Source organism: Salvelinus alpinus, chromosome 20, assembly GCF_045679555.1.
Source record: "Salvelinus alpinus chromosome 20, SLU_Salpinus.1, whole genome shotgun sequence".
Classification (NCBI taxonomy): Eukaryota; Metazoa; Chordata; class Actinopteri; order Salmoniformes; family Salmonidae; genus Salvelinus; species Salvelinus alpinus.
Genome location: NC_092105.1, coordinates 1840603 through 1862841, shown reverse-complemented (window position 1 = coordinate 1862841; position 22239 = coordinate 1840603). Strand labels below are relative to the sequence as shown.

Below are 22239 nucleotides of genomic sequence, written 5' to 3'. Positions count from 1 at the left end.
TCCAGACAGACAGGACATGGTGTGGGTAGCTGGCTCAGTCGAGACAGGACACGTTGGCATGGTGTGGGTAGCTGGCTCATTTCAGTCCAGACAGGACATGTTGGCATGGTGTGGGTAGCTGGCTCAGTCCAGACAGGACACGTTGGCATGGTGTGGGTAGCTGGCTCAGTCCAGACAGGACACGTTGGCACGGTGTGGGTAGCTGGCTCAGTTCAGACAGACAGACAGGACATGTTGGCATGGTGTGGGTAGCTGGCTCAGTTCAGTCCAGACAGACAGGACACGTTGGCATGGTGTGGGTAGCTGGCTCAGTTCAGTCCAGACAGACAGGACACGTTGGCATGTTGTGGGTAGCTGGCTCAGTTCAGTCCAGACAGACAGGACATGTTGGCATGGTGTGGGTAGCTGGCTCAGTTCAGTCCAGACAGACAGGACATGTTGGCATGGTGTGGGTAGCTGGCTCAGTTCAGACAGAACATGTTGACATGGTGTGGGGTAGCTGGCTCAGTTCAGTCCAGACAGACAGGACACGACGAACCTGTCCTGTATTGAAGCCTCTGAACACCTCAGCTCATACTCTCATCTAATCCCTGATGTGATCCCTTCCCAACACTGCAAGCAGCCCTCTCATTCCCATTCGCCATAATATTGTACTATAAATGTCTTTATTAAATGCTTTAAGTGAAACTAATTAGTCTGACGTTTTTTTTAAACAGTCTGCTGTCTCCGTGCGGTCCACACCTATACCATGTGTCTCCCATCCTCCTCAAAGGTTCAAGTCACAAGCCTCCGCTGGTGTGTGTGTGTGTGTGTGTGTGTGTGTGTGTGTGTGTGTGTGTGTGTGTGACTGGACTATGTGTACCTTCTGCACTTCTCAGAGATGTGAATTATTCAACACATCAATAGAACCCAGTACAAACAAAACAAAGAGCCCAGTCAGTCAGTGGAGGGTGATCGGAGAGACATGGTAGGGAAGAACAGAACAGGTGCATTTTGGGGAAATAAATGTCATGCTGTGTAGATAGAGAGAGAAAGAGAGCGATGACGAAAGACAAAAAAACGCTTCTCAGATAAAAGTGTGTCAGGAAGGACAAGAAAAGAGAGAAGGTGATAAAGAGAGAGGGACAAACAGATGAGTCAGTCAGCTGACTGGTTATTGGAACAGCTACAGAGGACAGGACCTGTTGACATGGTGTGGGGTGGCTGGATCAGTCCAGACAGGACATGTTGACATGGTGTGGGCTGGCTGGGTCAGTTCAGTCCAGACAGGACATGTTGACATGGTGTGGGGTGGCTGGGTCAGTCCAGACAGGACATGTTGACATGGTGTGGGCTGGCTGGGTCAGTCCAGACAGGACCTGTTGACATGGTGTGGGGTGGCTGGGTCAGTTCAGTCCAGACAGGACATGTTGACATGGTGTGGGGTGGCTGGGTCAGTCCAGACAGGACCTGTTGACATGGTGTGGGCTGGCTGGGTCAGTCCAGACAGGACATGTTGACATGGTGTGGGGTGACTGGGTCAGTCCAGACAGGACATGTTGACATGGTGTGGGGTAGCTGGATCAGTCCAGACAGGACATGTTGACATGGTGTGGGGTGGCTGGGTCAGTCCAGACAGGACATGTTGACATGGTGTGGGTAGCTGGCTCAGTCCAGACAGGACATGTAGACATGGTGTGGGGTGACTGGGTCAGTCCAGACAGGACATGTTGACATGGTGTGGGGTGACTGGGTCAGTCCAGACAGGACACGTTGACATGGTGTGGGGTGGCTGGGTCAGTCCAGACAGGACATGTTGACATGGTGTGGGGTGGCTGGGTCAGTCCAGACAGGACATGTTGACATGGTGTGGGGTGGCTGGGTCAGTCCAGACAGGACATGTTGACATGGTGTGGGGTGGCTGGGTCAGTCCAGACAGGACATGTTGACATGGTGTGGGTAGCTGGCTCAGTTCAGACAGACAGACAGGACACGTTGACATGGTGTGGGTAGCTGACTCAGTTCAGTCCAGACAGGACATGTTGACATGGTGTGGGGTGACTGGGTCAGTCCAGTCCAGACAGGACATGTTGACATGGTGTGGGTAGCTGGCTCAGTCCAGACAGGACATGTTGACATGGTGTGGGTAGCTGGCTCAGTCCAGACAGGACATGTTGACATGGTGTGGGTAGCTGGCTCAGTCCAGACAGGACATGTTGACATGGTGTGGGGTGGCTGGGTCAGTCCAGTCCAGACAGGACATGTTGACATGGTGTGGGGTGACTGGGTCAGTCCAGACAGGACATGTTGACATGGTGTGGGGTGGCTGGGTCAGTCCAGTCCAGACAGGACATGTTGACATGGTGTGGGTAGCTGGCTCAGTCCAGACAGGACATGTTGACATGGTGTGGGGTGGCTGTGTCAGTCCAGTCCAGACAGGACATGCTGGCATGGTGTGGGGTGGCTGTGTCAGTCCAGACAGGACATGTTGACATGGTGTGGGGTGGCTGGGTCAGTCCAGACAGGACATGTTGACATGGTGTGGGGTGACTGGGTCAGTCCAGACAGGACATGCTGGCATGGTGTGGGGTGGCTGTGTCAGTCCAGACAGGACATGTTGACATGGTGTGGGGTGACTGGGTCAGTCCAGACAGGACATGTTGACATGGTGTGGGTAGCTGGCTCAGTCCAGACAGGACATGTAGACATGGTGTGGGGTGACTGGGTCAGTCCAGACAGGACATGTTGACATGGTGTGGGGTGACTGGGTCAGTCCAGACAGGACATGTTGACATGGTGTGGGGTGGCTGGGTCAGTCCAGTCCAGACAGGACATGTTGACATGGTGTGGGGTGACTGGGTCAGTCCAGACAGGACATGTTGACATGGTGTGGGGTGGCTGGGTCAGTCCAGTCCAGACAGGACATGTTGACATGGTGTGGGTAGCTGGCTCAGTCCAGACAGGACATGTTGACATGGTGTGGGGTGGCTGGGTCAGTCCAGTCCAGACAGGACATGCTGGCATGGTGTGGGGTGGCTGTGTCAGTCCAGACAGGACATGTTGACATGGTGTGGGGTGGCTGGGTCAGTCCAGACAGGACATGTTGGCATGGTGTGGGGTGGCTGGGTCAGTCCAGACAGGACATGTTGACATGGTGTGGGGTGACTGGGTCAGTCCAGACAGGACATGTAGACATGGTGTGGGGTGACTGGGTCAGTCCAGACAGGACATGTTGACATGGTGTGGGTAGCTGGCTCAGTCCAGACAGGACATGTAGACATGGTGTGGGGTGACTGGGTCAGTCCAGACAGGACATGTTGACATGGTGTGGGGTGGCTGGGTCAGTCCAGACAGGACATGTTGACATGGTGTGGGGTGGCTGGGTCAGTCCAGACAGGACATGTTGACATGGTGTGGGGTGGCTGGGTCAGTCCAGACAGGACATGTTGACATGGTGTGGGTAGCTGGCTCAGTTCAGACAGACAGACAGGACACGTTGACATGGTGTGGGTAGCTGACTCAGTTCAGTCCAGACAGGACATGTTGACATGGTGTGGGGTGACTGGGTCAGTCCAGTCCAGACAGGACATGTTGACATGGTGTGGGTAGCTGGCTCAGTCCAGACAGGACATGTTGACATGGTGTGGGGTGGCTGGGTCAGTCCAGTCCAGACAGGACATGTTGACATGGTGTGGGGTGACTGGGTCAGTCCAGACAGGACATGTTGACATGGTGTGGGGTGGCTGGGTCAGTCCAGTCCAGACAGGACATGTTGACATGGTGTGGGTACCTGGCTCAGTCCAGACAGGACATGTTGACATGGTGTGGGGTGGCTGGGTCAGTCCAGTCCAGACAGGACATGCTGGCATGGTGTGGGGTGGCTGTGTCAGTCCAGACAGGACATGTTGACATGGTGTGGGGTGGCTGGGTCAGTCCAGACAGGACATGTTGACATGGTGTGGGGTGGCTGGGTCAGTTCAGACAGGACATGTTGACATGGTGTGGGGTGGCTGGGTCAGTCCAGACAGGACATGTTGACATGGTGTGGGGTGGCTGGGTCAGTCCAGACAGGACATGTTGGCATGGTGTGGGGTGGCTGGGTCAGTCCAGACAGGACATGTTGACATGGTGTGGGGTGGCTGGGTCAGTCCAGACAGGACATGTTGACATGGTGTGGGGTGGCTGGGTCAGTCCAGACAGGACATGTTGACATGGTGTGGGGTGGCTGGGTCAGTCCAGACAGGACATGTTGACATGGTGTGGGGTGGCTGGCTCAGTCCAGACAGGACATGTTGACATGGTGTGGGGTGGCTGGGTCAGTCCAGACAGGACAGGACATGTTGACATGGTGTGGGGTGGCTGGATCAGTCCAGACAGGACATGTTGACATGGTGTGGGGTGGCTGGGTCAGTCCAGACATGACATGTTGACATGGTGTGGGGTGGCTGGGTCAGTCCAGACAGGACATGTTGACATGGTGTGGGGTGGCTGGATCAGTCCAGACAGGACATGTTGACATGGTGTGGGGTGGCTGGGTCAGTTCAGACAGGACATGTTGACATGGTGTGGGGTGGCTGGGTCAGTCCAGACAGGACATGTTGACATGGTGTGGGGTGGCTGGGTCAGTCCAGACAGGACATGTTGACATGGTGTGGGTAGCTGGGTCAGTCCAGACAGGACATGTTGACATGGTGTGCGGTGGCTGGGTCAGTCCAGACAGGACATGTTGACATGGTGTGGGGTGGCTGGGTCAGTCCAGACAGGACATGTTGACATGGTGTGGGGTGGCTGGGTCAGTCCAGACAGGACATGTTGACATGGTGTGGGGTGGCTGGATCAGTCCAGACAGGACATGTTGGCATGGTGTGGGGTGACTGGGTCAGTCCAGACAGGACATGTTGACATGGTGTGGGGTGGCTGGGTCAGTCCAGACAGGACATGTTGACATCGTGTGGGGTGGCTGGGTCAGTCCAGACAGGACATGTTGACATGGTGTGGGGTGGCTGGGTCAGTCCAGACACGACAGGACATGTTGACATGGTGTGGGGTGGCTGGGTCAGTCCAGACAGGACATGTTGACATGGTGTGGGGTGGCTGGGTCAGTCCAGACACGACAGGACATGTTGACATGGTGTGGGGTGGCTGGGTCAGTCCAGACACGACAGGACATGTTGACATGGTGTGGGTAGCTGGGTCAGTCCAGACAGGACATGTTGACATGGTGTGGGGTGGCTGGATCAGTCCAGACAGGACATGTTGACATGGTGTGGGGTGGCTGGGTCAGTCCAGACAGGACATGTTGACATGGTGTGGGGTGGCTGGGTCAGTCCAGACAGGACATGTTGACATGGTGTGGGGTGGCTGGATCAGTCCAGACAGGACATGTTGACATGGTGTGGGGTGGCTGGGTCAGTCCAGACAGGACATGTTGACATGGTGTGGGGTGGCTGGATCAGTCCAGACAGGACATGTTGACATGGTGTGGGGTGGCTGGGTCAGTCCAGACAGGACATGTTGACATGGTGTGGGGTGGCTGGGTCAGTCCAGACACGACAGGACATGTTGACATGGTGTGGGGTGGCTGGGTCAGTCCAGACAGGACATGTTGACATGGTGTGGGGTGGCTGGGTCAGTCCAGACACGACAGGACATGTTGACATGGTGTGGGGTGGCTGGGTCAGTCCAGACAGGACATGTTGACATGGTGTGGGGTGGCTGGGTCAGTCCAGACACGACAGGACATGTTGACATGGTGTGGGGTGGCTGGGTCAGTCCAGACAGGACATGTTGACATGGTGTGGGGTGGCTGGATCAGTCCAGACAGGACATGTTGACATGGTGTGGGGTGGCTGGATCAGTCCAGACAGGACATGTTGACATGGTGTGGGGTGGCTGGGTCAGTCCAGACAGGACATGTTGACATGGTGTGGGGTGGCTGGATCAGTCCAGACAGGACATGTTGACATGGTGTGGGGTGGCTGGATCAGTCCAGACAGGACATGTTGACATGGTGTGGGGTGGCTGGGTCAGTCCAGACAGGACATGTTGACATGGTGTGGGGTGGCTGGGTCAGTCCAGACAGGACATGTTGACATGGTGTGGGGTGGCTGGGTCAGTCCAGACACAACATGACATGTTGACATGGTGTGGGGTGGCTGGGTCAGTCCAGACAGGACATGTTGACATGGTGTGGGGTGGCTGGGTCAGTCCAGACAGGACATGTTGACATGGTGTGGGGTGGCTGGATCAGTCCAGACAGGACATGTTGACATGGTGTGGGGTGGCTGGATCAGTCCAGACAGGACATGTTGACATGGTGTGGGGTGGCTGGATCAGTCCAGACAGGACATGTTGACATGGTGTGGGGTGGCTGGGTCAGTCCAGACAGGACATGTTGACATGGTGTGGGGTGGCTGGGTCAGTCCAGACAGGACATGTTGACATGGTGTGGGGTGGCTGGGTCAGTCCAGACAGGACATGTTGACATGGTGTGGGGTGGCTGGATCAGTCCAGACAGGACATGTTGGCATGGTGTGGGGTGGCTGGGTCAGTCCAGACAGGACATGTTGACATGGTGTGGGGTGGCTGGGTCAGTCCAGACAGGACATGTTGACATGGTGTGGGGTGGCTGGGTCAGTCCAGACAGGACATGTTGACATGGTGTGGGGTAGCTGGCTCAGTCCAGACAGGACATGTTGACATGGTGTGGGGTGGCTGGATCAGTCCAAACAGGACATGTTGACATGGTGTGGGGTGGGCTGGGTCAGTCCAGACAGGACATGTTGACATGGTGTGGGATGGCTGGGTCAGTCCAGACAGGACATGTTGACATGGTGTGGGGTGGCTGGGTCAGTCCAGAGAGGACATGTTGACATGGTGTGGGGTGGCTGGGTCAGTCCAGACAGGACATGTTGACATGGTGTGGGGTGGCTGGGTCAGTCCAGACAGGACATGTTGACATGGTGTGGGGTGGCTGGGTCAGTCCAGACAGGACATGTTGGCATGGTGTGGGGTGGCTGGGTCAGTCCAGACAGGACATGTTGACATGGTGTGGGGTGGCTGGGTCAGTTCAGACAGGACATGTTGACATGGTGTGGGGTGGCTGGGTCAGTCCAGACAGGACATGTTGACATGGTGTGGGGTGGCTGGGTCAGTCCAGACAGGACATGTTGACATGGTGTGGGGTGGCTGGGTCAGTCCAGAGAGGACAGGACATGTTGACATGGTGTGGGGTGGCTGGGTCAGTCCAGACAGGACATGTTGACATGGTGTGGGGTGGCTGGGTCAGTCCAGAGAGGACAGGACATGTTGACATGGTGTGGGGTGGCTGGGTCAGTCCAGACAGGACATGTTGACATGGTGTGGGGTGGCTGGGTCAGTCCAGACAGGACAGGACATGTTGACATGGTGTGGGGTGGCTGGATCAGTCCAGACAGGACATGTTGACATGGTGTGGGGTGGCTGGGTCAGTCCAGACATGACATGTTGACATGGTGTGGGGTGGCTGGGTCAGTCCAGACAGGACATGTTGACATGGTGTGGGGTGGCTGGATCAGTCCAGACAGGACATGTTGACATGGTGTGGGGTGGCTGGGTCAGTTCAGACAGGACATGTTGACATGGTGTGGGGTGGCTGGGTCAGTCCAGACAGGACATGTTGACATGGTGTGGGGTGGCTGGGTCAGTCCAGACAGGACATGTTGACATGGTGTGGGTAGCTGGGTCAGTCCAGACAGGACATGTTGACATGGTGTGCGGTGGCTGGGTCAGTCCAGACAGGACATGTTGACATGGTGTGGGGTGGCTGGGTCAGTCCAGACAGGACATGTTGACATGGTGTGGGGTGGCTGGGTCAGTCCAGACAGGACATGTTGACATGGTGTGGGGTGGCTGGATCAGTCCAGACAGGACATGTTGGCATGGTGTGGGGTGACTGGGTCAGTCCAGACAGGACATGTTGACATGGTGTGGGGTGGCTGGGTCAGTCCAGACAGGACATGTTGACATCGTGTGGGGTGGCTGGGTCAGTCCAGACAGGACATGTTGACATGGTGTGGGGTGGCTGGGTCAGTCCAGACACGACAGGACATGTTGACATGGTGTGGGGTGGCTGGGTCAGTCCAGACAGGACATGTTGACATGGTGTGGGGTGGCTGGGTCAGTCCAGACACGACAGGACATGTTGACATGGTGTGGGGTGGCTGGGTCAGTCCAGACACGACAGGACATGTTGACATGGTGTGGGTAGCTGGGTCAGTCCAGACAGGACATGTTGACATGGTGTGGGGTGGCTGGATCAGTCCAGACAGGACATGTTGACATGGTGTGGGGTGGCTGGATCAGTCCAGACAGGACATGTTGACATGGTGTGGGGTGGCTGGGTCAGTCCAGACAGGACATGTTAACATGGTGTGGGGTGGCTGGATCAGTCCAGACAGGACATGTTGACATGGTGTGGGGTGGCTGGGTCAGTCCAGACAGGACATGTTGACATGGTGTGGGGTGGCTGGATCAGTCCAGACAGGACATGTTGACATGGTGTGGGGTGGCTGGGTCAGTCCAGACAGGACATGTTGACATGGTGTGGGGTGGCTGGGTCAGTCCAGACACGACAGGACATGTTGACATGGTGTGGGGTGGCTGGGTCAGTCCAGACAGGACATGTTGACATGGTGTGGGGTGGCTGGGTCAGTCCAGACACGACAGGACATGTTGACATGGTGTGGGGTGGCTGGGTCAGTCCAGACAGGACATGTTGACATGGTGTGGGGTGGCTGGGTCAGTCCAGACACGACAGGACATGTTGACATGGTGTGGGGTGGCTGGGTCAGTCCAGACAGGACATGTTGACATGGTGTGGGGTGGCTGGATCAGTCCAGACAGGACATGTTGACATGGTGTGGGGTGGCTGGATCAGTCCAGACAGGACATGTTGACATGGTGTGGGGTGGCTGGGTCAGTCCAGACAGGACATGTTGACATGGTGTGGGGTGGCTGGATCAGTCCAGACAGGACATGTTGACATGGTGTGGGGTGGCTGGATCAGTCCAGACAGGACATGTTGACATGGTGTGGGGTGGCTGGGTCAGTCCAGACAGGACATGTTGACATGGTGTGGGGTGGCTGGGTCAGTCCAGACAGGACATGTTGACATGGTGTGGGGTGGCTGGGTCAGTCCAGACACAACATGACATGTTGACATGGTGTGGGGTGGCTGGGTCAGTCCAGACAGGACATGTTGACATGGTGTGGGGTGGCTGGGTCAGTCCAGACAGGACATGTTGACATGGTGTGGGGTGGCTGGATCAGTCCAGACAGGACATGTTGACATGGTGTGGGGTGGCTGGATCAGTCCAGACAGGACATGTTGACATGGTGTGGGGTGGCTGGATCAGTCCAGACAGGACATGTTGACATGGTGTGGGGTGGCTGGGTCAGTCCAGACAGGACATGTTGACATGGTGTGGGGTGGCTGGGTCAGTCCAGACAGGACATGTTGACATGGTGTGGGGTGGCTGGGTCAGTCCAGACAGGACATGTTGACATGGTGTGGGGTGGCTGGATCAGTCCAGACAGGACATGTTGGCATGGTGTGGGGTGGCTGGGTCAGTCCAGACAGGACATGTTGACATGGTGTGGGGTGGCTGGGTCAGTCCAGACAGGACATGTTGACATGGTGTGGGGTGGCTGGGTCAGTCCAGACAGGACATGTTGACATGGTGTGGGGTAGCTGGCTCAGTCCAGACAGGACATGTTGACATGGTGTGGGGTGGCTGGATCAGTCCAGACAGGACATGTTGACATGGTGTGGGGTGGGCTGGGTCAGTCCAGACAGGACATGTTGACATGGTGTGGGATGGCTGGGTCAGTCCAGACAGGACATGTTGACATGGTGTGGGGTGGCTGGGTCAGTCCAGAGAGGACATGTTGACATGGTGTGGGGTGGCTGGGTCAGTCCAGACAGGACATGTTGACATGGTGTGGGGTGGCTGGGTCAGTCCAGACAGGACATGTTGACATGGTGTGGGGTGGCTGGGTCAGTCCAGACAGGACATGTTGGCATGGTGTGGGGTGGCTGGGTCAGTCCAGACAGGACATGTTGACATGGTGTGGGGTGGCTGGGTCAGTTCAGACAGGACATGTTGACATGGTGTGGGGTGGCTGGGTCAGTCCAGACAGGACATGTTGACATGGTGTGGGGTGGCTGGGTCAGTCCAGACAGGACATGTTGACATGGTGTGGGGTGGCTGGGTCAGTCCAGAGAGGACAGGACATGTTGACATGGTGTGGGGTGGCTGGGTCAGTCCAGACAGGACATGTTGACATGGTGTGGGGTGGCTGGGTCAGTCCAGAGAGGACAGGACATGTTGACATGGTGTGGGGTGGCTGGGTCAGTCCAGACAGGACATGTTGGCATGGTGTGGGATGGCTGGGTCAGTCCAGAGAGGACATGTTGACATGGTGTGGGGTGGCTGGGTCAGTCCAGACAGGACATGTTGACATGGTGTGGGGTGGCTGGGTCAGTCCAGAGAGGACAGGACATGTTGACATGGTGTGGGGTGGCTGGGTCAGTCCAGACAGGACATGTTGGCATGGTGTGGGGTGGCTGGGTCAGTCCAGACAGGACATGTTGACATGGTGTGGGGTGGCTGGGTCAGTCCAGACAGGACATGGTGTGGGGTGGCTGGGTCAGTCCAGACAGGACATGGTGTGGGGTGGCTGGGTCAGTCCAGACAGGACATGTTGACATGGTGTGGGGTAGCTGGGTCAGTCCAGACAGGACATGTTGACATGGTGTGGGGTGGCTGGGTCAGTCCAGACAGGACATGTTGACATGGTGTGGGGTGGCTGGGTCAGTCCAGACAGGACATGTTGACATGGTGTGTGGTGGCTGGGTCAGTCCAGACAGGACATGTTGACATGGTGTGGGATGGCTGGGTCAGTCCAGACAGGACATGTTGACATGGTGTGGGGTGGCTGGGTCAGTCCAGACAGGACATGGTGTGGGGTGGCTGGGTCAGTCCAGACAGGACATGTTGACATGGTGTGGGGTGGCTGGGTCAGTCCAGAGAGGACAGGACATGTTGACATGGTGTGGGGTGGCTGGGTCAGTCCAGACAGGACATGTTGACATGGTGTGGGGTGGCTGGGTCAGTCCAGAGAGGACAGGACATGTTGACATGGTGTGGGGTGGCTGGATCAGTCCAGACAGGACATGTTGACATGGTGTGGGGTGGCTGGATCAGTCCAGACAGGACATGTTGACATGGTGTGGGGTGGCTGGGTCAGTCCAGAGAGGACAGGACATGTTGACATGGTGTGGGGTGGCTGGATCAGTTCAGACAGGACATGTTGACATGGTGTGGGGTGGCTGGGTCAGATCAGACAGGACATGTTGACATGGTGTGGGGTGGCTGGGTCAGTCCAGACAGGACATGTTGACATGGTGTGGGTAGCTGGGCCAGTTCAGACAGGACATGTTGACATGGTGTGGGGTGGCTGGGTCAGTCCAGACAGGACATGTTGACATGGTGTGGGGTGGCTGGGTCAGTCCAGACAGGACATGTTGACATGGTGTGGGGTGGCTGGGTCAGTCCAGACAGGACATGTTGACATGGTGTGGGGTGGCTGGGTCAGTCCAGACAGGACATGTTGACATGGTGTGGGGTGGCTGGGTCAGTCCAGACAGGACATGTTGACATGGTGTGGGTAGCTGGGCCAGTTCAGACAGGACAGGACATGTTGACATGGTGTGGGTAGCTGGGCCAGTTCAGACAGGACATGTTGACATGGTGTGGGGTGGCTGGGTCAGTCCAGACAGGACTTGTTGACATGGTGTGGGGTGGCTGGGTCAGTCCAGACAGGACATGTTGACATGGTGTGGGGTGGCTGGGTCAGTCCAGACAGGACTTGTTGACATGGTGTGGGGTGGCTGGGTCAGTCCAGACAGGACTTGTTGACATGGTGTGGGGTGGCTGGGTCAGTCCAGGTACAATGCATTCTTATGGTAAAACACATACAGCATACAATCCATTCTAATGGAAAACCACACAGTACAGTCGTAAACACTCCACATTCAGTACATGGAACTGCAGTTGACCTTAGTCTCATCCATGTGGAATGGGAGAAAGGTACAGAGACTGCAAAGGTCGAGAGAGAGAGAGAGAGAGAGAGAGAGAGAGAGTGGGGGGTGAGGGGGCAGGAAGTAGGCCGAGCAGGGGGAGGGAGTGAGAGATTGAGATGGAAAAGCAACAAATCACAGAGAACCTGACATCATGCAGGAGGATGGGGAGAAGCAGAGAACCTGACAGCATGCAGGAGGATGTAGAGAAGCAGAGAACCTGATAGCACGCAGGAGGATGTAGAGAAGTAGAGAACCTGATAGCATGCAGGAGGATGTAGAGAAGCAGAGAACCTGACAGCATGCAGGAGGATGTAGAGAAGCAGAGAACCTGATAGCATGCAGGAGGATGTAGAGAAGCAGAGAACCTGACAGCATGCAGGAGGATGTAGAGAAGCAGAGAACCTGATAGCATGCAGGAGGAGGTAGAGAAGCAGCGAACCTGACAGCATGCAGGAGGAGGTAGAGAAGCAGAGAACCTGACAGCATGCAGGAGGAGGTAGAGAAGCAGAGAACCTGACAGCATGCAGGAGGATGTAGAGAAGCAGAGAACCTGATAGCATGCAGGAGGAGGTAGAGAAGCAGAGAACCTGATAGCACGCAGGAGGATGTAGAGAAGCAGAGAACCTGATAGCACGCAGGAGGATGTAGAGAAGCAGAGAACCTGACAGCATGCAGGAGGATGTAGAGAAGCAGAGAACCTGATAGCATGCAGGAGGATGTAGAGAAGCAGAGAACCTGATAGCATGCAGGAGGATGTAGAGAAACAGAGAACCTGATAGCATGCAGGAGGATGTAGAGAAACAGAGAACCTGATAGCATGCAGGAGGAGGTAGAGAAAGGAGGAGTCACCTTGGTCAGCAAGTGAGAGGGCTTCCCTGCTATATTTTGCAGAATCAGGGAGGTTTCCCAGTCCAGATAGGAGTGCTTGGTGCAGAACGGAGAGGAAGAGAGACAAGGAACATCAGGGAAATCAGTGATTGGTAATGAATACAGTTGTGCATTTTCAACCTGTTGTGGAAGCATTTGTGGAAGCAGAGGAAAATCAACGGGTGTGATCAAGATGAAACAGAGTGAAGTGACTCATGACCACGCTGTACCCTGCCTCTAGAGACACTACTGTTAACACTGATAACACTACTATTCATGTCCTGAAATGTTAAGCGTCCCGTATTCTATTCATGTCCTGTATTACAGTATGTTTAGACTCATTTTTTAATGCTATTTTTAAGTGCAATTTTTAAACGTAAACTTCCTAAATTTGATCTGTGAGCAAGAATCAATAAAATACTGCTAATCAATAGAATACTGCTAATCAATAGAATGCTGCTAATCAATAGAATGCTGCTAACCAATAGAATGCTGCTAACCAATAGAATGCTGCTAATCAATAGAATACTGATAATCAATAGAATGCTGCTAATCAATAGAATGCTGATAATCAATAGAATGCTGCTAATCAATAGAATGCTGATAATCAATAGAATACTGATAAGCAATAGAATACTGCTAATCAATAGAATGCTGCTAATCAATAGAATGCTGATAATCAATAGAATGCTGCTAATCAATAGAATGCTGATAATCAATAGAATACTGATAAGCAATAGAATACTGATAATCAATAGAATGCTGATAATCAATAGAATGCTGCTAATCAATAGAATGCTGCTAATCAATAGAATGCTGCTAATCAATAGAATGCTGCTAATCAATAGAATGCTGCTAATCAATAGAATGCTGATAATCAATAGAATACTGATAATCAATAGAATAATGCTAATCAATAGAATACTGCTAATCAATAGAATACTGATAATCAAACTCAGAGACTTTATTGGAATGTCGGTCGTTCAACATGGATGAGGTATGGATGAGTCATGTACTGTATGGATGAGTCAGCTCAAACCATATAGTGTCATGTACTGTATGGATGAGTCAGCTCAAACCATATAGTGTCATGTACTGTATGGATGAGTCAGCTCAAACCATATAGTGTCATGTACTGTATGGATGACTCAGCTCAAACCATATAGTGTCATGTACTGTATGGATGAGTCAGCTCAAACCATATAGTGTCATGTACTGTATGGATGAGTCAGCTCAAACCATATAGTGTCATGTACTGTATGGATGAGTCAGCTCAAACCATATAGTGTCATGTACTGTATGGATGAGTCAGCTCAAACCATATAGTGTCATGTACTGTATGGATGACTCAGCTCAAACCATATAGTGTCATGTACTGTATGGATGAGTCAGCTCAAACCATATAGTGTCATGTACTGTATGGATGACTCAGCTCAAACCATATAGTGTCATGTACTGTATGGATGACTCAGCTCAAACCATATAGTGTCATGTACTGTATGGATGACTCAGCTCAAACCATATAGTGTCATGTACTGTATGGATGAGTCAGCTCAAACCATATAGTGTCATGTACTGTATGGATGAGTCAGCTCAAACCATATAGTGTCATGTACTGTATGGATGACTCAGCTCAAACCATATAGTGTCATGTACTGTATGGATGAGTCAGCTCAAACCATATAGTGTCATGTACTGTATGGATGAGTCACGCAAACCATATAGTGTCATTAATAATAATTCATAATAATAATTACAGTTACATTAATAAGCACATGAACGAGGCGAGGAGAAACATGCAAACGAGTAGAAGGACCCAAACAAGGATAACATCAGTAAGCTAGAGCCAGGGAGGATAGTGTGAGATCCCTCTCCTGTGAGATCCCTCCCCTGTGAGATCCCTCTCCTGTGAGATCCCTCTCCTGTGAGATCCCTCTCCTGTGAGATCCCTCTCCTGTGAGATCCCTCTCCTGTGAGATCTCTCTCCTGTGAGATCCCTCTCCTGTGAGATCCCTCTCCTGTGAGATCCCTCTCCTGTGAGATCCCTCTCCTGTGAGATCTCTCTCCTGTGAGATCCCTCTCCTGTGAGATCCCTCTCCTGTGAGATCCCTCTCCTGTGAGATCCCTCCCCTGTGAGATCCCTCTCCTGTGAGATCCCTCTCCTGTGAGATCTCTCTCCTGTGAGATCCCTCTCCTGTGAGATCCCTCTCCTGTGAGATCCCTCTCCTGTGAGATCCCTCTCCTGTCCGCCCATGTTCTGACCTAGTGCCTGTTTGCCAAATGGAATCTCCTCATCTCAATCTCCCTGACTCATCCGGAGGAGATTCATCCTCTCAGCTCACACTTCTGGTAGATACTCAAGCCAGCCAGCAATCAACTTGGTAGGGAGTGTCTGGCTGGCTGCCTGTCTGGCTGGCTGCCTGTCTGGTTGGCTGGCTGGCTGCCTGGCTGGCTGGTGTAGATTGATTTGGCAGAGAGGAGAGGAGTTCCTACTGTTTGTAATCTTGATAAAGCTAGTCCATGACTGGAAAGTGCCAGAACTGGAGCTGTGCTCTGTTATAAGCAGACAAAGCAGAAACCAAATCAAATGTATTTATATAGCCCTTCTTACATCAGCTGATATCTCAGAGTGCTGTACAGAAACCCAGCCTAAATCAAATCAAATCAAATGTATTTATATAGCCCTTCTTACATCAGCTGATATCTCAGAGTGCTGTACAGAAACCCAGCCTAAATCAAATCAAATCAAGTGTATTTATATAGCCCTTCTTACATCAGCTGATATCTCAAAGTGCTGTACAGAAACCCAGCCTAAATCAAATCAAATCAAATGTATTTATAAAGCCCTTCTTACATCAGCTGATATCTCAGAGTGCTGTACAGAAACACAGCCTAAAACCCCAAACAGCAAGCAATGCAGGTCAAAGCAGAAGTCATTTCATCGACACACTGAGCTGCCATGCAGTGAGAAGTCTATCAGGCAGAGGGTGGGAAAACAGCCATCGCTGGTCACATTCCCTCACTAGCTGGTCACATTCCCTCACTAGCTGGTCACAGTCACTCACTAGCTGGTCATATTCAACCACTAGCTGGTCACATTCCCTCACTAGCTGGTCACATTCCCTCACTAGCTGGTCACGGTCACTCACTAGCTGGTCACGGTCCCTCACTAGCTGGTCACGGTCCCTCACTAGCTGGTCACGGTCCCTCACTAGCTGGTCACGGTCACTCACTAGCTGGTCACGGTCACTCACTAGCTGGTCACGGTCACTCACTAGCTGGTCACAGTCCCTCACTAGCTGGTCACATTCCCTCACTAGCTGGTCACATTCCCTCACTAGCTGGTCATATTCAACCACTAGCTGGTCACATTCCCTCACTAGCTGGTCACATTCCCTCACTAGCTGGTCACGGTCACTCACTAGCTGGTCACATTCCCTCACTAGCTGGTCACGGTCCCTCACTAGCTGGTCACGGTCCCTCACTAGCTGGTCACGGTCACTCACTAGCTGGTCACGGTCACTCACTAGCTGGTCACAGTCCCTCACTAGCTGGTCACAGTCCCTCACTAGCTGGTCACAGTCCCTCACTAGCTGGTCACAGTCCCTCACTAGCTGGTCACAGTCCCTCACTAGCTGGTCACATTCCCTCACTCACTGGTCACATTCCCTCACTAGCTGGTCACAGTCCCTCACTAGCTGGTCATATTCAACCACTAGCTGGTCACATTCCCTCACTAGCTGGTCACATTCCCTCACTAGCTGGTCACGGTCACTCACTAGCTGGTCACATTCCCTCACTAGCTGGTCACGGTCCCTCACTAGCTGGTCACGGTCCCTCACTAGCTGGTCACGGTCACTCACTAGCTGGTCACGGTCACTCACTAGCTGGTCACGGTCCCTCACTAGCTGGTCACAGTCCCTCACTAGCTGGTCACAGTCCCTCACTAGCTGGTCACAGTCCCTCACTAGCTGGTCATATTCAACCACTAGCTGGTCACATTCCCTCACTAGCTGGTCACATTCCCTCACTAGCTGGTCACGGTCCCTCACTAGCTGGTCACGGTCCCTCACTAGCTGGTCACGGTCCCTCACTAGCTGGTCACGGTCACTCACTAGCTGGTCACGGTCACTCACTAGCTGGTCACGGTCACTCACTAGCTGGTCACACTCCCTCACTAGCTGGTCACAGTCCCTCACTAGCTGGTCACAGTCCCTCACTAGCTGGTCACAGTCCCTCACTAGCTGGTCACATTCCCTCACTAGCTGGTCACAGTCCCTCACTAGCTGGTCACAGTCCCTCACTAGCTGGTCACAGTCCCTCACTAGCTGGTCACATTCCCTCACTAGCTGGTCACATTCCCTCACTAGCTGGTCACATTCCCTCACTAGCTGGTCACATTCCCTCACTAGCTGGTCACATTCCCTCACTAGCTGGTCACACTCCCTCACTAGCTGGTCACACTCCCTCACTAGCTGGTCACACTCCCTCACTAGCTGGTCACACTCCCTCACTAGCTGGTCACACTCCCTCACTAGCTGGTCACATTCCCTCACTAGCTGGTCACATTCCCTCACTAGCTGGTCACATTCCCTCACTAGCTGGTCACATTCCCTCACTAGCTGGTCACATTCCCTCACTAGCTGGTCACATTCCCTCACTAGCTGGTCACGGTCACTCACTAGCTGGTCACATTCCCTCACTAGCTGGTTACATTCCCTCACTAGCTGGTCACGGTCACTCACTAGCTGGTCACATTCCCTCACTAGCTGGTTACATTCCCTCACTAGCTGGTCACAGTCACTCACTAGCTGGTTACATTCCCTCACTAGCTGGTTACATTCCCTCACTAGCTGGTCACATTCCCTCACTAGCTGGTCACGGTCACTCACTAGCTGGTCACGGTCATTCACTAGCTGGTCACATTCACTCACTAGCTGGTCACGGTCACTCACTAGCTGGTCACTCACTAGCTGGTCACGGTCCCTCACTAGCTGGTCACGGTCACTCACTAGCTGGTCACATTCCCTCACTACCTGGTCACATTCCCTCACTACCTGGTCACATTCCCTCACTAGCTGGTTACATTCCCTCACTAGCTGGTCACAGTCACTCACTAGCTGGTCACATTCCCTCACTAGCTGGTCACATTCCCTCACTAGCTGGTCACAGTCCCTCACTAGCTGGTCACAGTCACTCACTAGCTGGTCACATTCCCTCACTAGCTGGTCACATTCCCTCACTAGCTGGTCACAGTCACTCACTAGCTGGTCATATTCAACCACTAGCTGGTCACAGTCCCTCACTAGCTGGTCACAGTCCCTCACTAGCTGGTCACAGTCCCTCACTAGCTGGTCACAGTCACTCACTAGCTGGTCACACTCCCTCACTAGCTGGTCACACTCCCTCACTAGCTGGTCACATTCCCTCACTAGCTGGTCACATTCCCTCACTAGCTGGTCACATTCCCTCACTAGCTGGTCACATTCCCTCACTAGCTGGTCGCATTCCCTCACTAGCTGGTCACAGTCATTCACTAGCTGGTCACATTCCCTCACTAGCTGGTCACATTCCCTCACTAGCTGGTCACGGTCACTCACTAGCTGGTCACATTCCCTCACTAGCTGGTCACATTCCCTCACTAGCTGGTCACATTCCCTCACTAGCTGGTCACGTTCCCTCACTAGCTGGTCACGTTCCCTCACTAGCTGGTCACGTTCCCTCACTAGCTGTTCACGTTCCCTCACTAGCTGGTCACGTTCCCTCACTAGCTGGTCACGTTCCCTCACTAGCTGGTCACGTTCCCTCACTAGCTGGTCACGTTCCCTCACTAGCTGGTCACATCCCCTCACTAGCTGGTCACATTCCCTCACTAGCTGGTCACATTCCCTCACTAGCTGGTCACGTTCCCTCACTAGCTGGTGACATTCCCTCACTAGCTGGTCACATTCCCTAACTAGCTGGTCACGTTCATTCACTAGCTGGTCACATTCCCTCACTAGCTGGTCACGTTCCCTCACTAGCTAGTCACATTCCCTCACTAGCTAGTCACATTCCCTCACTAGCTGGTCACATCCCCTCACTAGCTGGTCACGTTCCCTCACTAGCTGGTCACATTCCCTCACTAGCTGGTCACGTTCCCCCACTAGCTGGTGACATTCCCTCACTAGCTGGTGACATTCCCTCACTAGCTGGTCACATTCCCTAACTAGCTGGTCACGTTCATTCACTAGCTGGTCACATTCCCTCACTAGCTGGTCACGTTCCCTCACTAGCTAGTCACATTCCCTCACTAGCTGGTCACATTCCCTCACTAGCTGGTCACATTCCCTCACTAGCTGGTCACATTCCCTCACTAGCTGGTCACATTCCCTCACTAGCTGGTCACATTCCCTCACTAGCTAGTCACATTCCCTCACTAGCTGGTCACGTTCCCTCACTAGCTAGTCACATTCCCTCACTAGCTGGTCACGTTCCCTCACTAGCTGGTCACGTTCCCTCACTAGCTGGTCACGTTCCCTCACTAGCTGGTCACGTTCCCTCACTAGCTAGTCACATTCCCTCACTAGCTGGTCACATTCCCTCACTAGCTAGTCACGTTCCCTCACTAGCTGGTCACGTTCCCTCACTAGCTGGTCACGTTCCCTCACTAGCTGGTCACGTTCCCTCACTAGCTAGTCACATTCCCTCACTAGCTGGTCACATTCCCTCACTAGCTAGTCACATTCCCTCACTAGCTGGTCACGTTCCCTCACTAGCTGGTCACGTTCCCTCACTAGCTGGTCACGTTCCCTCACTAGCTGGTCACGTTCCCTCACTAGCTGGTCACGTTCCCTCACTAGCTGGTCACGTTCCCTCACTAGCTGGTCACGTTCCCTCACTAGCTAGTCACATTCCCTCACTAGCTGGTCACATTCCCTCACTAGCTAGTCACATTCCCTCACTAGCTGGTCACGTTCCCTCACTAGCTGGTCACGTTCCCTCACTAGCTGGTCACGTTCCCTAACTAGCTGGTCACGTTCATTCACTAGCTGGTCACATTCCCTCACTAGCTGGTCACGTTCCCTCACTAGCTAGTCACATTCCCTCACTAGCTGGTCACATTCCCTCACTAGCTGGTCACATTCCCTCACTAGCTGGTCACATTCCCTCACTAGCTGGTCACATTCCCTCACTAGCTGGTCACATTCCCTCACTAGCTAGTCACATTCCCTCACTAGCTGGTCACGTTCCCTCACTAGCTAGTCACATTCCCTCACTAGCTGGTCACGTTCCCTCACTAGCTGGTCACGTTCCCTCACTAGCTGGTCACGTTCCCTCACTAGCTGGTCACGTTCCCTCACTAGCTAGTCACGTTCCCTCACTAGCTGGTCACATTCCCTCACTAGCTAGTCACATTCCCTCACTAGCTGGTCACGTTCCCTCACTAGCTGGTCACGTTCCCTCACTAGCTGGTCACGTTCCCTCACTAGCTAGTCACATTCCCTCACTAGCTGGTCACATTCCCTCACTAGCTAGTCACGTTCCCTCACTAGCTGGTCACGTTCCCTCACTAGCTGGTCACGTTCCCTCACTAGCTGGTCACGTTCCCTCACTAGCTGGTCACGTTCCCTCACTAGCTGGTCACGTTCATTCACTAGCTGGTCACGTTCCCTCACTAGCTGGTCACGTTCCCTCACTAGCTGGTCACGTTCATTCACTAGCTGGTCACGTTCCCTCACTAGCTGGTCACGTTCCCTCACTAGCTGGTCACGTTCCCTCACTAGCTAGTCACGTTCCCTCACTAGCTGGTCACGTTCCCTCACTAGCTGGTCACGTTCCCTCACTAGCTAGTCACGTTCCCTCACTAGCTGGTCACGTTCCCTCACTAGCTGGTCACGTTCATTCACTAGCTGGTCACATTCCCTCACTAGCTGGTCACGTTCCCTCACTAGCTGGTCACGTTCCCTCACTAGCTGGTCACGTTCCCTCACTAGCTGGTCACGTTCCCTCACTAGCTGGTCACGTTCCCTCACTAGCTGGTCACGTTCCCTCACTAGCTGGTCACGTTCATTCACTAGCTGGTCACATTCCCTCACTAGCTGGTCACGTTCCCTCACTAGCTGGTCACGTTCCCTCACTAGCTGGTCACGTTCCCTCACTAGCTGGTCACGTTCCCTCACTGTGAAGTGAAGTACATCTAAAACCCCTTGACAACAGAACACGCCACTGTGTCATGTCAGGTTAGGAGAACTTCTACTGCTGCAGTTTGTTTTGCTAGAGAAATAGCTCCCCTCTCCAACTAGGTCCTCCTTGTTTAACTGTGGGAGCTGGTGAAGCATGAAATACTGTTCTTTAACCTCTAAAAGTCGAAGCCGTTGGGGCAGGGATCATTTATCCATTTGATTTAGAGACCCCTTTAGGTGTACAAAACAATATTAGATAAAATATTGAATTTGGCATTTACTACTTACTAGCCCATAGAAACACATTGAATAACACTTTCACAAATGGCAATAAAGACAGAAAAACAATAAGGAATAAGGTTTTAAAGTGTCTAGGAGATATAATAAAGAACAGGATTATTTTGGTTTGTTGGACACATATTTAACCCCTTCTTTTTGTTGGCACAAAACTACCTCCATACTGATGAAGGTTTAATATCTATATATATCTATATATCTATATATATATCTATATATCTATATATATATATCTATATATATATATATATATTTATATATATCTACATATGTTATGTTACCTCCAGATGAAGGTTTCATAGCGCTACCGACTTCAGACGAGTCCCGTGACACTCGTGGGGGGTCGTAGCGCAAAACAGACAACACCATCGTGTTTCTAGGCCAAACCGTTTTTGTGAGAAGACCGATTTTTGGGATGTGCCATGGTCTGACAAACACCGATGTAGCTTAGCCACCGTCCACCGCAGATGGGCTTGTGATGGTCTGACAAGCCACCGTCCACCGCAGATTGGCTTGTGATGGTCTGACAAGCCACCGTCCACCGCAGATGGGCCGTGTCATGGTCTGACAAACACCGTCCACCGCAGATGGGCCGTGTCATGGTCTGACAAACACCGTCCACCGCAGATGGGCTTGTGATGGTCTGACAAACACCGCTGTAGCTTAGCCACAGTCCACCGCAGATGGGCAGTGTCATGGTCTGACAAACACCGCTGTAGCTTAGCCACCGTCCACCGCAGATGGGGCAGGCTGACACAGGCTGTGGAATGATGCTGATATCTCTATCTTAAACTGACAGATTGTGTG

At 53.0% G+C, this 22239-nt stretch overlaps 1 protein-coding gene across 3 annotated transcripts in view; it reads right to left on the bottom strand.

Annotated features, from left to right (window-relative positions):
* Window positions 1-22239, bottom strand: part of LOC139546198 (ras-associated and pleckstrin homology domains-containing protein 1-like) — a 173973-nt gene that overhangs the window by 50853 nt on the left and 100881 nt on the right. For 2 of the 3 annotated variants that reach the window (XM_071354299.1, XM_071354301.1), the window contains one exon: window positions 12953-13027. The exons of the other annotated variant lie outside the window; for it this stretch is intronic. In XM_071354299.1, the coding sequence (XP_071210400.1) occupies window positions 12953-13027 (75 nt within the window). The remainder of the gene's footprint in view (window positions 1-12952; window positions 13028-22239) is intronic. 3 annotated transcript variants of the gene reach the window in all.